This window comes from Chelonus insularis, unplaced genomic scaffold (genome assembly GCF_013357705.1).
Source record: "Chelonus insularis isolate UGA/USDA-ARS -01 unplaced genomic scaffold, ASM1335770v1 contig_397_pilon, whole genome shotgun sequence".
Lineage (NCBI taxonomy): Eukaryota > Metazoa > Arthropoda > Insecta > Hymenoptera > Braconidae > Chelonus > Chelonus insularis.
The window spans coordinates 475,761-494,229 of record NW_023276552.1 but is presented as its reverse complement, the minus strand read 5'-3'; the positions used below and the strand labels follow the sequence as shown (position 1 = coordinate 494,229).

The window sequence follows — 18,469 nt, the reverse complement described above, 5'->3', positions numbered from 1 at the left end:
CCTGATGGATTCAAAGTATATATATGTGCAGATAGTGAGAAAGAATTATTTTTACGGTAGCTGATCTTTTCATTGGAAATATTCTTCTCAAGAAGGTGTTGAAGAGAGATGTGATTTCCTCTACAATGGAATGTTTGAATCCAAGTTTAATTTATTCCTCAGATGGGTTTATTTTTTTTTTCAAATCAAACCAATGGCAATATTAATTGTAGATTTGATTAAAATAATTATTGAAGTTATCTTTAATTTAATCATCGGGGAAAAATGAAATTCGATTAGTCCAAGTATACACGAGAGAGTGGTTAATTTTCTTTTCGAATGAATTCAATCGATAATTGAGAGGAGGCTTCTATTAGCGTATCGTTAATCGTGGGTGAATGCCGCAGGCAAGCCACAGTCTCATTATCGAAAGCATCACATTTCTAATTAATGGAAAGAACGGCTGGAGATCGAGCATTTCTGAATAATCGATTTTCGTATATTGCAAAACGGTGTTGGAAATAGAAATGAACATAACACACAGACAATTGCAAAATAATTGAAATGAAAAACAAAAAATATATGAAACCATTTCATGGCTGTTAAGTGAAACAACTGCTTGATTATTGACAATTTCCGAAAGATTTGTGAGAAATTTATTTATGTTTTGCTTGGTGGAATTAAAAACATCAGGGTAAGTGAATCAAAAGAGGAGAACAAAAACATTGATTTATTTGGAATAAGAATACGAGATAACCGTAAACGTTTGAGATCATTGGAAAAAACGTCCATCCGGACCTCTCCACTAGTCTTATCGGAATTCGATAGCCAGAGGGTAATAGATACCGTGAAGAAACTCAGGTCGGCACGTGGAACCCAGCCAGAAAACAGAAAACATTAAAACCGAAGTGTTCACCTCTTCTGGCGAAAAAAACGCAATTTATCGTTACCACTCCTGTTGCTTTTTATGGTTACTCCTCTATTTGTATTCAACCAGGTTTGTTTTTTCTTTCAATTTGTGTAGGAAAAATCAGGCTTTCTGTATGTCAAATAAGTATGTTTTATTTTTTATTAAAAAAATGTGCAGTTTCATTTCACTTCACTCTTTCTCAATTCGTACCTTTCTTTGTACAAAAGTTGCTCATAAAGACTCCCCCAAGGCAACTCTAATGCTCGTCTCTTGGAAACTTTTAATCGACCTGGACTTTTCTCTAAGGAACAACGTAATCCAAGCCCGATTCGTTCGATGAGCTTGAGAAGATAGAGAAGAATCTAGTATGGGGTTGTTTCTTTGCTTGTCTTTTTCCTTTGTCCATGTCTGACTGGTTTCAAGTATCTCTACCACGACATCAAATTTTTTCCAACCCACACTCTGCCTCCAGCCTATTATCGACACTGTGTAGCATTTTGTTGGCATTCACCAAATTAAGTAGGGAGAATATTACAAAGGCGACGGGGCTACAAGATGAAGCAAATGGGTGAATTGAGGGGCCTACGCGATACTGAATCAAGGAATAATACTCTGGCTAGTAATGATGCAACAACCAAGAGAAGAACTTTCAATACTACAGTCTCTTAGAGGCTCAACCCTCATAATAACTGCCAGTGATCTATACTTGTTCAATTCCCCAACCCCAATGTGGTGAAGCTCTACCCTCTAGGCCTCGAGTAATATCAAGAATACTACGAGTCGAGAGATCAGGGTGTCAGAATTATTCATAACATTTGTAACATGATTCAAGAAAAAAATATATATACCAAAAATACGCCAGTAACTAACAACAAAAGCACTGGTACTTGAAGCTTCACTCATTTGTCATTCCAATTCTCAATTGGCATTCCCCTCGAGGATCGTGAATAATGTGGATAAACTAGTGACAAAGACTACTGTGTGGTTTCTACAAACGCTAGACTCGAAAAAGCAATTCACGAAAGTTTGTATTCACGCTTCTGAGAGCCGAAAGTCACGGCAGAAAGATGCGAGATTTATTGGCAAAGTTCGGCTGGTTAATTTGACGAACGATGGGACTTGAGTACGACTAAAATAACGTAGTTGAGTTCTTGCTTGTCTGACCCAACGTAGAGGATGTGGAAAAACATATACAGGATATTTGGAGATATAAGAAACGAATAGATAGTTCAAACTTCGTAAATAGTTTTTGGCCAACTTTCTCATACTAATCCTCGGAGATAAGCAAAAACCAGTAAAATAAACTCTGTGAATGATGGTACAAAAATAAACGACTCGAGTATTAGAGTAAGAATATTTTAAATACATCATTGGAATATTTTACTTGAACGCTGTCCAAATTTAGGGAAAGAAAAAATAATGAAAACTAGAAATTTAATTTTACAGGAATGCTTTCATCAATGGAATAATGAAAAATATGTCGTCGATGAATTTTTATTCTTGACATTGATTGTGATGATATCATAAAATTTCAAATAAAAATGTTCGCATTTTTAAAAAATTTCATTTGTAAAAATAAATTTAAAAAAATATTTGCAAATAATACTTACATAAACTCAATTGAATCAAATCCTTCTTTGTCATTGCAATGATTATTGTAATGGGTTCTTTTGTCACAGAAAAGAATTTATGTCGACGAAAGAATGTGAGTAGTATTTGAATTCAATATTAGCATAGCAAATACTTACATGGCTCCAACATAAAGCGTATCTTTTTTGCTGTCCAAGTAAAGCGTCCTGTAGTACAGCGTCCCACAGCTGAATTCTCGAACATGTTCTGCAAAAAAAAAGAAAAAATAATCTATAATTAAAATCGATTCTTAATATAATAAGATTGTGATTTAAATGGAGATTTTTTCACATTTTCTCACTCAATATTATAAAATGTGAGACGTCGAGAACGTGAAAATAAAAATTACCCCTAGAGCAGACCCTAGGGAAGTTACACCCGGTCTCTAAGCAATTTTTTTTCCAGCGGATCTGGAATCCACGCGTAACATTACTTGGTGTCTCTCCCACGATGCATAAAATTCGCCGGCAAAAGGCATTTACGCGAGAGTTCGGTGCTGCGGGTACCAAGTCCCACAGGGAAAGCCACATTTTCAATGCAACGTAGTTGAACGCGACCAACCCTCCAGTTCGCGACACTGATCTGCTTAACATATGAAAGAAAGTCACCCCTTATAAATATACTCGTTCCACTTCGAGGTAAGAGAGCGCGAACAATGCTATATATTATATGGTATCAGGAGGGCCCAACGCCAAGTGAAAGGGGTCTATATTATGGAACTAACTGAACCACCCCCTTCATTTTCTCTTTCATCCTCACTGTTCTTCTTCTTCTCTCTATCTCATGGGTATTCGTGAGCACTCCTTTCTCTCATTCCTCTATTCATACACCCTCTAAAATAACATGGCTGCCAGTGAAGTCTTTTGAAGCTAATTCAATTTATTTGAATAAAATAACTAGCTAAATTAATAAATTAAATCACGTTTCATTATCTTTTTTTATATGTTTGTATGCATTTGTTTGCTTCATGTGCTTCTTTTCATTTTTATTATTGTTTTTTATGTTATTATTTCACTATCCCACATGTATCATTCACGTAACAAAAATGAAATTATATTTATATTTATAAATAAAATATTTCCAATTTATTAATTGCTCAGAATATAATTATATGTCAATTATTCTACTGATCACAAGTTCTGATAAAATATAAAATCAATTAGTAGTAAATGAACTCAATTTAAAGAAAATTGTTTGAATTTTTTATTTTAATAAAAAGGCAAAGATATTTAGGTTAAACTAAAATCGAAAAAAAAAAAATAATTTAAATTTCATGTAAAAAATTATTTGTCAATCTTTTTAATGAAAAGTTTTAATTCTATTCTTCAATATTTAATAAATGTTATTATTCTGAAAAAGTTTTCAATTTAATAATTTAAATTAATTTATCAACGTAATAAGATCATTTAAAATATCAAAAATAAAATAATTGAATCACTTCAAACTTGAGAGATGGAATTTCTTTTACTGTGTTTTTTTATGTTATTATTATTATTATAAATGACATCGAATTGAAAAGCCTCTGATTTATCCTCGAAACTCGATACGAAATCCTGTGCGTGTACACAAGAGATGGAAAAGTCAGGAAAGATGGAGTACTCTCCGATGAAAGTGAAAGTTACTATCAGGATCGAGTTAAAAAAGACGTAAAAAAATACAAAAAAAAAAGAAGGGCGTATATCGTAAGATAAAACGATAAGTGTTCAACAGATTGAATCGTAATCCTTATCGTATCATTTTACCTGTCCTCTTTTCTAAATGTATTACTACTTTCATACTATTACTTCACATCAAAGAATTAGTAGGTAATTCAGGATTATTATTATTATCATCGAGAAAAGTACTCTTATATTCTCTCACAATGATAATGATAACATTAATCCTTTCGATAAATAAAAAATATCCAATGAAGTGATGATAAAAATTAATTTAAATATTCAATAAGAAAATACTTAAGACTTATATTCATCAGTTTGTTTGTCTTCCTGCTTGAAATCTCTCGATATAAATCGCTAGATGTGTCAAAATACAAAGGGAAAAGAATAGACACCCTCCTATCAAAGCTTCCCCATCATCTGGATATTCAACGTGTGCTGATAATTCGCGAAATACATTCTGATTGAATCTCAACGAATCGTGCTCTTCTAAGGAGGCTTATCGAATAAATCACTATCCAAATATTTTTTAGACTTTCAATCATATGGGGTTGTCGATTGTAGAATAAAAAATCACATCGAGAGAAAGAATAAGCAAGATAAAAAATATTAAATACAAAAATATTGAAGTGCCACGTGCATATCAACATGAAATACATACGTACTGCAACTCACTTGCAGCAGCATCAATTGAATTCGTTTCTCCCCTTTCGCGATGTCAGATTAAGTTGCACGACTATTTTTTTCTGTCTCGTACTTTGGATGCCACACACACTCAGCTGGCTTCATTCCAGGCTGCGTCGGCATATGGTTGGCAAAGATTACGAGGGCTCCACCTCGGCCGTGTCCAATTTCCAACGTTATTATTATTTTAATCCTTTAAGCCCTTTCATATCAAGGTACCCTTGGTCTTGTCGCGGCCGAATCGTCCAAATTTATAAATCGAAGAATTGTTTGAATGCTTAAATCTGAATAAAAATCTTTTACTTAACTACTCTCATTCGTGTTCATTTCAACCGAAGGAAAAAAAAAATGAATTAAAAGTGAAGAGGTTTATCAAAGGTGTCGGAATTCCCATTGAGTGTTTTTTCGAGGCTCTGTCTAGGCCAGTGAACCGCAAAAGCTTCTAGGTTCTCTACTAATTCGAATTGTATAGAGAACAAGTACCGTAGGTGAAACTAAAAAGTTGCAGAGTCCAGTAGTACTACTAGAAGGCGGTGATGCCGTAAAAAAACACTTCTAGATGTTTCAAGTTCATCAACAAAGTAGAGAGTAAAACCTATCGAGTAACTGTTCAGTATCACTTTTGAGTCGTCTATTGGATAAAATAGTCGTGGGAAAAAACTGCTGTGCTTCGATAGATAGCATTTATTCTAGCTTCAGTGCTTGCGTTCGGTTTTACGTGTGGTGTCGGTCTCTCACCAAGTACAGAGTTAAGGGTGAGTTACTACAGAAACTCCTACACAGTATCACCTCACTTTCAATGCTTTCTGCAACCCTCAGCAAATGTTCTTTACAGCAAGAGCATTTCAATATCCCAGTTGGTCACTGATCTTCATTCTACATGACAATACACTTTTGTAAAATCCCACCTCTTTAGTGAAGTTGTCAATTGGAATATCAGTTGGTAGACAGAGGTAACTAAAAGTATTTTATTGAAACTTTGACGTTTGTTAAACCACCATTTCATTGTTTTTTTCTTCTCTTATTCTTTCAAGTATTACCCCTGCTAACTTCAAATCAATGTTGAAAAAGAATGAAGTGATAAAAATGAAAATCAATTTAATTCTCAAAAGAAAAAGAAAAACTTTTTATTTCATCCCAGAGATTCGATTGAAACGAATTATGCCGCACGAGAAAGAGTAAGGAAGAATGCAAATCCAGAAAGATCGTGAGTCTGATAAAAGTCTTAAGAGCAGTCTGCTAAGGCTGAGTAGATGGTGCAGATTAGGCAAGTAAGAAAAATATCTGTTTTTTTTCTATACTAACAGTGCCTATAAATTCACGATAAAGTTTTAGCAATTGTTCTCTGCATTTATTGAGTTCCTATTCTTCAGAGAGGGAGCAAGAATAAGGAGAGAAATAAAAGATATCCTATCGCTGGAATTAATGGGGGTGCAACTGTGTGTTGACATGAATTTTCTGTAAGTACCGTATTTTTTTTAGCTACCGACCTCACCACTGAAGTGATGATAACATGCTCATTTCCACTCGGTTTACGGATAAGGGTAAAAAAAGTTCGAGGACAAGAATGAGTTGGCAATATGCGATAGAATATTCTGAAGAAAAAGATAGAGTTAAAGTAAAATGAAAATAAAAAAAAAATATATGAGGGTTGAATAAAGTAAAACAGAATAAACTAGGGGAATAGAACGTGTCAAGAGATGAGTTGAAGCTAACTGTTATTCGTCTATCCCATCATCCTCTACTCATTAATCACCTTAGATATTTTTTTAACTTTCCCCTTTATTCATATACTTTTTGATACTCACGCCCCTTATAATCGCTTCCAAGAATTCGATTATTGGATATTTTAATCAAGGTAATAGTCTGCAGTTTCATGATATTGCTCAACATATACTTAAAAATGTTTCATCATCGTGAGGTGGATCAATATTGGCTAGAGGATTATTGTGTTGTATACCTGATAAACAGATATTGCTACTGACAGTGTTAAGTATCACGTATAGTAATGAAAATGAGATATATTTTTTTCAAATAAAAAATATTTTTATTATGTAATAAAGATATTAAATTTAAAAAAAAAAATCCAATAAAGTTACATAATTTTTATCGAATTATCTTTTTTCCTTTATTCTGAGGAAAGTAATTTTTTTGCAGAGTGAAAATTTTTAATTAAAAAAATTAATTCTTATAATCCATTATTTATAGAAGCTTTAGATGAAGTAGTTTACACTGAAAAAATCAAAGTTACTAGCAATGATATAGCTGTGTTATCAATAAAAAAAAGGTCTTCATAATTTTTATTATCACTGCAACTATATTATAGTTATTGGTTGAGCTTGATATTTTTTTATCGTACCAATACATATTTTTCCTCCAAGTAGCAATTCGCTTATTGAGCTTTAAAACAGTCACGACTCTAGAGCAGAAATAAAATGGATATAAAATCATTGGAAAATCTAAACATATGTTTGGAGCATAATTCTTGATAATCCAAGGAGCTTAATATTAAATAAGAGAGTTAGAATTTTTCAGTGATATATTGCTGCAAAAAGAGCAGTGAGAGGGATGAAGGACGAGATAAATAAAAAAATAGGGTGAAACAGCCGTTGAGTGGACTATAGAGAGTACGAATAATGCTTGAAATAAATTGCGTTATCTTTTCGTTCCACGCGTATGGCTCGCGAGCGTCACTACCACTACTATCCAATTACTCACGCGCCTGCACAGGAAAGGCAGAAACAGGGACTAGACCGTTACAGAGAGGACACTAACTGGCGCATCACACCCAACCACCGAGTGTTCTTCGTTTCCAAAAGACTGACGATAACAAAAAGCTTTGGTTTTTCCTCGCGTGACTATCAATGCAAAGCCTCATCTTATCTTTTGGACAGGACCAACATTGAAAGAAGATAGCGATGTAATCTTTAAGGGAATTGAAGGGTGCGTAAAATATGCAAGGATAGATCTCTTTGTCGTTTATATTGCGTCTGGAGTTGGCTTCAAGTAGAAACTCCAGCGGAGCAATTTCGAAACTTGAGAAGAGACTAAGAAAAAAGAGAATGCGGCAATGAAATTGAGAATTTATCATCGAGAAATCTAGCCGAAGGGTAGAAAGAGCGATCCAGTAATCACCTCCTACTGTTCTTGCTAATAACGAGTTACAACCCTTGCTTTCTCCGGTAGCCAGAGTAGGCGGGGTAGTGGTGCTGCTGGAAAAAAAAGACAAAGAGAAGCGGTAGAAGCCAAGGGACAGTACTATCAACGTGTGGAGTGGGAGTAATTGCCAACGTAATCACACACGTTGCACAAACCAACCCCCTCGTCATTGGACTGGAGCGAGGGTGTGGACGTATCCCGGTAGGGAATGTTTTAGAAACGATCAGATAGCTGGAACGCCATAGGGCAGAGAGTGGGCGGTCAGTCTCTCTCTCACCCTTTTCACCCTTTCACATTCCACCCGTTTTCCCTCGTACCGATTACACTATTACATCAACGAATCCCTACGTTCAAGCACCGCAGCATAACGAACGACAAACTCCTCGAAACATCGTTGAACTGGAATGTATTTGCACTGGAAGCTGCATCTCTGTCTACTACCAAAGAGATAACCCCAATGCTACTAAATCAAATACAATTACCTTTCCGCAGTATAGTTTGCTTTTCTACCACGTTCATCTCATTTCCCCCTTCTTGGGTTACTGCTAGATTTGCCATCAAGATTATTTTAACGCGACCCATACACTCGCCAAGTCCGCTTGATTGAATGGAATGTTATTGTATATTTTTTTTTATGCGACGCTGTAAATTTTTCTAATGGTGACACATTCTAGATATGAGTACGCTTGTGTAATGGAATAAAACCGGTCAAAAGGGATCCGTTTCATGTATATTTGAGAGATGATTTAGTGCTACTCTAAAAGATGTTATATAATACACATTTTCCATGCTTGCCAACTGATTACATCACTATATTCTATTTATTTTCAATATCCTCATCATTATTAACATCATTAATAATATTATCATCACTACTATTATTATTATTATTATCGTCATCGTCGTCATTATTATTATTTTATATTCCAAATAAATGATAAAACTAAAATGATATTACTCGACTAAAATACATTTGCATCGTCGTCTATCCAACTTTTGTGGTGAAAGCACAAATGAGCTTTAACGCTTCGCTACAACGCTCGAGCTTAACTTGTCTGTTAATTAGGCAACTGTTTATCGTGAAATTGTTGGACATGTGTTAAGCTACTTACAATAATCCAGTAAGTAAATACAGAAAAAATCACGCAATCCGATCGAGGTATTTAACAACATATTTACTGTAAAAATATTTTCCTCTGATCCATTTTATTTCTATTGCTTCAATAATTAAATAGTTGGTGAATATTCAAGTCATATTTCTGAAGTCCATGTTTTATTCATACAGAGACATCGAATGTATTATTTAATAAATTTCATTTACTAATAATCAACCTTCTAATATTATTTCTCCTAGTTTGTAATTAAATTAAGTTTTCAAAGTATTTTAAAGAAAATCTGGTATTAATCCTGAAATATTTCACACTTTTTCTCCAAATAATCAAAACAAAATATTTTGTAAATATCATTAATGTTATTATCTGGGAATATCATTGACCTCTAATCGCATGATACAGCATCTCTTCCGATTTCCAAGAGGGTACACCGGATCAGAGTTCATCCTCGTCACGTACTGCTGACCGATTACAGTCACTGTGGCACACAATCATGAGGGTTAGAAAAATTGTTAAGCTGAGAAAAAATAGAGGGTGAAATCCAGAAAAAGTGGATCGTCTTTTGAAATGCGAGAGACACACGATGTAGCCAGTGTCGTTGAATCAATACACGTTGAAGATAAAAAAATTAAAGCCACGAAAAAATTTTTACTATCAATAATAAATCGAAATAAACATCATCCCGTTTTCAACTTGAAACATTATTTTATCATTTCAAATCGTTTTAATAATTTGTGATTTTTTTCACCAGTTAAACCGCAATGTATTCAGCAGATAGAGCAAAAAGTGACAATGATGCTCAGTAGAATAGAAAAGCTGTAAAAGCAAAAAAACGACCAAGAGGTCGTGTTGGAGAATTATTCCCAGTGGATAGAAAATCGTTGATAGAATGAAAGCAATAGCATCAATACGACCGGAAACATCAGAGAAATTGGAATCATTTATAGACAATGAATGAAATGATTCAATAATCGAAACTGATGACAATACTAATATATTTAAGTGCTCACCAATACTTATAATTAGCAAACAATTGAAAATAATCTTCATTAAAATTCCTTTATAGCACAATTTTGACAAATTTCAATCAGTCACTGGCGATTCACTACTACAACAAGTGAATGAATATTTGTAGAAAGCAAAGGTTACCCTAGAATCTGCCGCAGGCAGTAAACTTGATTGACAGTCCGGGTTGCATGAACAGTCGGCTAATGAAACATCAGTATGCACGCACAATACCGGCGGCAGGTTTGCCGCTATTACACCAACGTTGTATTTACATGGGAGGCAATGGTTGAGGTCTCGATACGATTTGGTACCAGTCATCAGCATGAGACAGGACGTGAGCGGACGGTTTGTGGTTCTCTGTGTCTAGCTACATCATGCCCTATGCTATAAAATGAATTGCCACAGGCTGAAAATGAACAGGACATTACAACATATGAAGCGTGAGAACGTCGCATTTGGTAAATTCATTAATACTCCTGATATCCTCTCTTATTCAATATTGAAATCGAAGCTGGTCAATGTTGATGACCATGCTATATTTATATTGCTCATTAATTAATTACTATTGAATTATATTTTAATGACACTTCACTCATATTTTTCTTTCTATTCCCCTTCGCTAGATGAAAAATAACGTTCAGCTGCTGTGGTAGTTTTGCTCTTTGTAGACAGAAAAAATTATTTGATACCAAGAAACAAAACTATACCAGCAGCAGAACATTTTTTTCCATGTCTTGAATTTTATTTTATCTCTTTCTTATCTGTTCGCACCTCTGACAGCGCACTCATGCGAATTTTTCAGGCTTATATGAGTGAGGTTTTCCAAGTGCTCGTATCCGGAATTATTATCACCATTATCATATATATTGGGACACAGCCGTGCAAGTTGCACACAGCGTTAACACATTTGATTTAGCGCTAATAAATATCTATTATTGTACATAGAATGCTGGCCCACGTCGTTCCTCTGCCATCCGCGGTGGGCAGGAAAATAGAATCGACGACGTAGTTTCCATTATTTCCAGCGATAGGGAAAGAGCAAGTAAGCTGTATATCTTGTTCTCACTCACTCATGCTCTCTTTACTCCACACGAATAGATAGGGTTGATTGCGTTTCTATAATAATCGGATAGAAATGTACTAGAGGGAACGGAAAGTCTCGAATTCGTTGTCAGAATTATCGCTTTAGCTTTTCCGGTAACGGAAATGTTATATCGAATATTAAGATCTTGGCTATGTACACAGATATTTATTTAGCTGCTATAACAAGTTCATTACATAAATTTCATTATTTTCTATTTTAAATTCAATGACTTTCACAGATAGATGATGAAATATATTTCTTATTTTTTTTTTTATTCAACAGATTATTTTTTTTAAACTGCTTTTGCATTTTAGATCTGAATTAATTGAATGCTATTATATGGCATTGAATTGAAGTTCAGCCGATGCTCCAATTACTTAAGTAATTTTTTTATAAAATGAAAAATATAGATAGCAGAACTTTATCTTTAGTTGGTGATTAATGATAATTAAATAAAGAAATATTGATAAGATGTTATTTGATGTGATGGAATAAATATTTTTGTTTTTATTGCAACAGTTGAATTAAATTTTAAAGAAATATAACCTGACTCCGTAATGGAATATTTTTAAAAGCTTTCAGTATTTTGGTAGATTTATAGAAATACTATATTTATATTCAAGTTTACCAATGAAATCAAATTATTTTAATTAAATTAAAAGCAGTGAAAATAGTGTAACGCTTTCATATAAACTCTTGTTCGATGTATGATAATAATAACGATCTACCATCAAAGTTGAGAGAATTGGAACTTAATAATGGTACGCTACAGCTTGTCCAATTACGTGGACGAAGGCATCGGTTTTCTGGGTAGTTGGGAAAGGTGAAGCATGATCGATATGGCAAGTGAACTTTGCCAGGTTTGACAAACTGCACCTTGTGGATATTAAAGCAGCCTTGATGTCGACATAGGATGTTACTTCACAGACTAGTGTCCACTGGTCTTTGTTGTAGGATATACAGTTTCCTGACTATAGGTCAGGCTTGTCAAAACCACGAATGGAGCAGTTTAATATAGAATAGCATAACATTGGTGATCACGGCGGGTGTGGTTGTAAGGATGACGCGATGTGGTGTTGGTAAACCCATGCAGGAACGCCAAGCGCCCAAGACTCCCGTTTCTATCATCACCATGAGAAGCCACCAGACCAACTGGCGTGCAATATCATCGGCATCTGTCCTGGATCTCTCTAGCTGCGGGTTGTTTGCGGTGAATGCCTCAGACGTGAATCGATCATGATTCTCTGATGGTGAAAGGACATAGAAATGATTCAAATTCTAATCTTACCACTGAAACATTAAATGGTTTGATCCCTCATGTCTATTCGTTTGTGGAAAACTCTCATAGATGGTTTTACACTTAGATGATCAAAGCATCACAGTGTCCTCCCTAGTGGCAATATTATTATGAACCCTCTAAATATAACCATCGTATTCTGAGTCAATATTCAAAGCTAATTTACTTTCCAACTGGATTTCTATCACCAAGTTATTGCTTTGAAAACCATGTGGTTTATGGTTAAGAGAATACAGATTGAAACTAGAAGAGACTTCGTAGGTATTAAAGAGTTATGTATTTGGACACAGCGAAGGGCCATAGGCATCGTCTACCTCGAGGGTAAAACGTCCTCTCGAATCAATATATTGAGAGTGTGTGTAGTTAAAAACAAAAGTCGAGCTTCTATGATGGACAATTCAATAAACTGATGTCCTTAGGCTGTCGTTCCATAGCCCTACCTCGATAATCCTCTTTTCAATCTCCAGCTTACAAGACATAAATTTATTTTCGATGATATAATGGCTACTAACGATGTTCTAATACCAGTAGTTATTCAGTTATAAATAAAAAGAAGATGATGTAGACATTAACTGGTTTAGTTCGTATTTGATAGCTATCAAGAAAGATCCATTTGGATGGTTGATAATTCAATCCGTTGACTCTATCGGGTTCTTGATGTTAGACCTTCGACCTTCTCTATGGCTTAGCCATTTTCAGCAACACACTCACACGTATGTTGATGTGCTTTTGCTCGTGTGTATGAAAGGTGGAGCAGTAAAGGAGGGTGAGTTATCAACGCATAGTCCAATGATATGATGAGTTAGAGAGATACTAGTACCTTGGACTCGATGTGTCGAATAATTTGAGAGATATTGCATGGAAGCATTCGATTAGCTTTAAAGATCGGTTTATTATCTATTATCACTAATCAGATGAAATTAGTTCGATGCTTGAAACGGCCAAGTTAATTTTGTTAATTCATCTAGAGTGAAATGAAATTGGCAGTGGAAATATGGAGAAATGTTAGGAAAATGAGATTTGCAATGCAATGCACAGACGAAATTCATATCAGTCTGAAAGTATTTGGAAACATTGCAGTCTAGCTTTAGGATAGATTGTTGAAGCGCATCTGAAAAGAGCGATATCATATCCACGGAGTCAACGATGCTTGAAAAACATTTCAAAGGAGCTCAAATCCAGACACAGCCTGCAGCTGGGTTGTACGAGTTTCGTAGATTATTGAAGCGGAAAAATCGTGAAGCTGATCACGAGTGCATAGTGTTTTCGTCGATAATTCTATCGGGTTATTTTGATCAGAATGTTCACTGTTTAAATGAACACCTCTCTCTTCAGATTGTGTTATTTTATGCGTTTAGTTATTTGTCATACCTTTTATGAAAAAAATTCACGTATTTTAAATGAATAAGTCTCTAATATCTCTATAGAAATGGTTTAATCACTTTAAATGCACTTCTGTGCCAAACAAAAACTACAAAACAAAATCGCAATAAAAAAAAAATTAATAGTACAAAAATAGTGTAAAGTTTTATGGATTTGTAACTAAATATTTTTAGTGAATTAGGACTTTTTATTCATACATGGATGATTTTTTTAAATACTCCTCTGAGCGGATTATAAAAATTTCTACAAGTTATATTAGAGTAAAAAATTCAAGATATTATTCATAAATTTTTTGTTGTATTGTTGGAGAATATAAAGAGAAGTTCCAATTCATAAAAGAGATCTACAAAAATTTGTTACTTTTACAATAAATATAATACAAAAAATTATCAAATTCTAAAATTTTTTTTCATCATGTCTAAAGGTGATTCTTTTACATTACTGTCTTATAGTTTAAGCAGACCACTTACCAACTGGCTTTATTTAAAAATTTTTCGTTTTGTGTTGCGGGGAAATAAATTTAAAATGCAATTGACTGAGGCAGATGTGAAAAAGAAACGGAATGAATAAAAAGCTACTGGAATTTGGTAAAAAGCTAAAGGGGAATATCATTCCGAAAATACTAGAAAAGTAATAAAGGATTAAAAAAAATTATTCGCATCGTTATGGATCTATATGGAAATGAAATAAGCCGTTTGACCTCGACATTTTCTCGATACATCTCCAAGTTTATATTTATTCTATCTATATCTCGATTTGTTTTCTTATAATAATTTATGTACCAAAGTATCAAGCTGACATATACGCATGTTTTCTTTTGACCCTCGCGGTTTTACGTAGTCTGAAATATATGTATTGCTTCGAGAATTGAAATAAAAATCCACCGGTTGCTTTCCGTTTCCTTTGAAAGACTTACGATATCCCAAATACCATTTCGAACGACTTGTTCACTAGAACTTTTTCCTTCTCTCCATTTGATTCCTTTCTTACATTTCTCACCACGTCATGCATGTCTACTCCGATTGGAAAAAATATCCAAAATATATATCACATATTGCTAGAAAGAAAATTATTTTTTTAAAAATTGCCTGACTTCCTTATTCCATTTTGTTCTTCGACTAGACAGTCAACATATTTTTTTCTCCAACAAAAAAAAAGGAAAACAAAAGGAAAATGGCATTTATCAAAGTTAGTCTCATTTATCTCAACACACAAAATCGTCACAGCGTTTTTCATTGTCAACTAAAGATAAAGTCATGAAATTTTTTTCCTCTATTAATGCATTCGTAATACAGAGGCTGATGGAAGTAGATGAAAGTAACAGAATAAGCAGAAGACATAAATCGTTGATGCCAGAAAGACGAAAGAAAACGATATATCATATAGGAAAGGAATAATTTTACCAGAAAAACGAAAAGAGATATCTTTGGAAGGATAAGAGAGCAGAATCTTCGTAAATGCTGATATCAGGCAGAATATTATTTCTTTATTTGTAGCTCAAGACTAGCATTTCAAATGAGAAAATAAATGATATATATTTTCATGTACATTTTAATAGACTATACTTCAATGAGATAAATTAGTTGTTATGACATTTTATCAATATTTTCTCTTCCTCTCTAACACAAGTCTCTTGTCATTTTTAGAAATGTTATTATTTACATGAAATGTCGTGAGTTGTAGAGCTAAATAAAATTATCTACACTTAATTTAAAAAGTTTTTAAATAAAATGAAGTAAAGCATATGGAAAAGTTTTTCATAGTACTTTACTTTGCACTTACATCTTTTGTAAAGGTTTTTTTATCTTTGCACTCGGGACCGAAATATCATTTTTATATTTTCACTTTTCTAGAACCGCCAATAACGGGCGAACAAACATTTGTTTTGGAAAGTTTTCTCGCAAGGATATAGAGAGTATCCTTTTCTTTTCTTCTTCGTTCAAGTAAAATATCATGTCCGGGGATTAGCATAATTTAATCAACGCTTCAAGGTTTTCTCGTTGAACGGAAACTTTTTTCCTATTGTGAAAAGATCAAATGGATATGTATGTGTGCGAGGCATTTCCCTTTTACGAGTTGTCGTCAGAATTCAATGCATCACGCGTATATTAGAAGTCTAGGACCTTTTCTACCCTACGAGAAACATCAAAAGAGAATAACCTGGAGGAAAGAAAATCTCCAAACCCTGCAGTTAACAGTAAGTGCTTGCTTCTTGTGAACCAGCTTAATGTGTTCATAAGAAAGTACCTGTACCAGATTACTACTTTCAGTAATTCTCTCATCTGCTCTTATGATTTTGCAATTTACTAAAAGTGTTCTATCAAATTTCTAGTTTTCTAAAAGAATTTTCATTATTATTATGATTTTTTAAGTTTTTTTTTTTTGATGGAATTGGACAAAAAATATGTTCAAGACAATCTTTTAACAAAAATCATAATATTTGTATTCTGACAAAGCTTGCCATTAAATCAAAAACTGTGTTTAAATCTACATACATTTATATATCTGGAAATAAACTTGGCACACAGGAGTATTGCGTTATTTTTCAACATATACAAAGCACAAAGCAAACTACCATAGTAAAAGTACGTCAGAGGATTGATATTAAAGATAAAACGAGACCAAATTTCATCCACTTCTTGCGTTTGTTTTCTACATCAACCTCAAAAGAATTTTAGAATGAAAAATTGAATTTGTCAAAATGATAATCATGCAAAACTCATTTCTTATGAGTAAAGTAATTTTGAGCTGATTTTATCTGTTTGTAATAATTTTATAACTCATAATAATTTTATAACATATTTTATTCTCTTCCTTTTTCTCAAGCATGATTTTATAAACCAATGCTTTAATAATGGAAAATAATAAATAAATTTGTCATAATAATCATAAGCATCAATTTCTATCTTTAAACAGCCAGGTCTATTTTTAATAACTCATGGAGCACGTTCGTGTGAATATTGCATGTTTCTTTTCAAAGAAATCTGTAAGGAGAATGCTCGAAAATAGCTCGCAGGTAAAACGCGTGTCCGTTAGAGGAAGCAAAGTGTGCAGGTAGCTGTAGAATAACTAGTAATTCAACCCCTTATTAAATTCAAATTAGTTAAAGCCACCTTTAACAACCAACACTGGTAAGGGGTTTAAGCGATTGCACGTAACCTCTCGTCTCTTTTGGTTCAAGCATCAGCCACAATCCATCAACTCCTTGACGGTTTAAGCATTACGCGTTACCAGATTCTCAAGTTAAAGTCAAATGATCTGATAAATACTAGCCACACCTTAAGAACTAATTCTTTTTAGAGTTAATTATTAGTGAAGTTTAACCTACTTATGACATCCCTAGCATCACCACGATTCATCAACATTATCAGTAGCTATCAAGCAGCTGATTTATATCGAAAAACCTACAGAGAAGTGTCTGAAATATACGAGAAAAATAAATAAAGAGATTGAACTTCAACAAACGTTAGATTTGCTGAGAGACCTTTTGATTGTTTACCACGTAGCTCTTGAACGTCTTGGCATCTACTGTAACATCCTTTCCGTCCTTCGATACTTTTCGATTGTATCAATAAATACCAGAAGTGCAAATACTCAACTGGCACAGGTCCCACTGGGTTTCTACTCTCTTTTTCGACAGGTTTTTTCTCTTCTCCTGATTTGTATAAAAAAGGGGCTAACTTTGGGAATAAATCAAAGCAACACTAATTCTCTTGGATAAAAAGGACTATTTTGAAAATAAAACTTTTCTATGCTCTACACTTTCCCTTTTTCATTGCTCAAAAGCTATTTTCTTGAACGCGCATATAAACGGAGAGCCAAAGCATATAGCTGTCTGCAATCCCTATGGGGATGAACTAAGGGATGAGTTCGCGGATCCTTCCACAACCCCCTGGCCATCTTTATTCCAGGATGGACAGGTCGTGAGGGTAGGCATCGGACCATGGTAACTGGCAGCCCTAGAGGGAGCCGTTAAACCCAGTCCCGGGCCGTTCAGCTCGCGCTAGCGCGTTCTTCTTCTGATATACGACTCAACATTGGTCTCTCTACTTCACCCCAACATCTTCTTTCTCCTTCTAACATGATCGTGAACTTCCAAACATCCCTTATTTCCCTCGAAACGACACCGACTAGAATCGAAAATGGGATAATGGAAGTTTACTCAAGAGATCTTGAATAGTTTTTTCCTACAAAGAATACGTTTAATCGATAGAAAGACAAGAATAGGCTGTCTCTTTAAAGCGCAATAACTAAAGTTGAAAAGCAAAAAACAAGAAGTGGGAACCAGTGAATCTTTGTGCAAAGTTCTCGAGTACATTCCCTTGATAATTTAATCGCACGAGAGAATAAAAATGCTCTTAAGCTCATCGAAGTGGGAGGTGAGAGGAAATAGAGTTTAGTTACTAAAGTCTTATCAGTGTTAGGAATAGTAGGAAAACCCGTCGCCTAGAAACAGCGGAAACTTCGGTCTAAAGTGTGCAGAGGCTCAAATACTCGTAGATCAACCCCTCGATGTTGAAAACGCGCGAGCTTTCGCGATACATCAAGCCAGTTATCACCGGAATGAGA

At 34.3% G+C, this 18,469-nt stretch overlaps 1 protein-coding gene across 3 annotated transcripts in view; it reads right to left on the bottom strand.

Moving 5' to 3' along the window:
• Sema2a (Semaphorin 2a) overlaps positions 1–18,469 on the bottom strand; it is a 239,463-nt gene that overhangs the window by 26,216 nt on the left and 194,778 nt on the right. For all 3 annotated transcript variants that reach the window (XM_035084651.1, XM_035084652.1, XM_035084650.1), the window contains one exon: positions 2,638–2,725. In XM_035084651.1, coding sequence (XP_034940542.1) covers positions 2,638–2,725 — 88 coding nt within the window. The remainder of the gene's footprint in view (positions 1–2,637; positions 2,726–18,469) is intronic.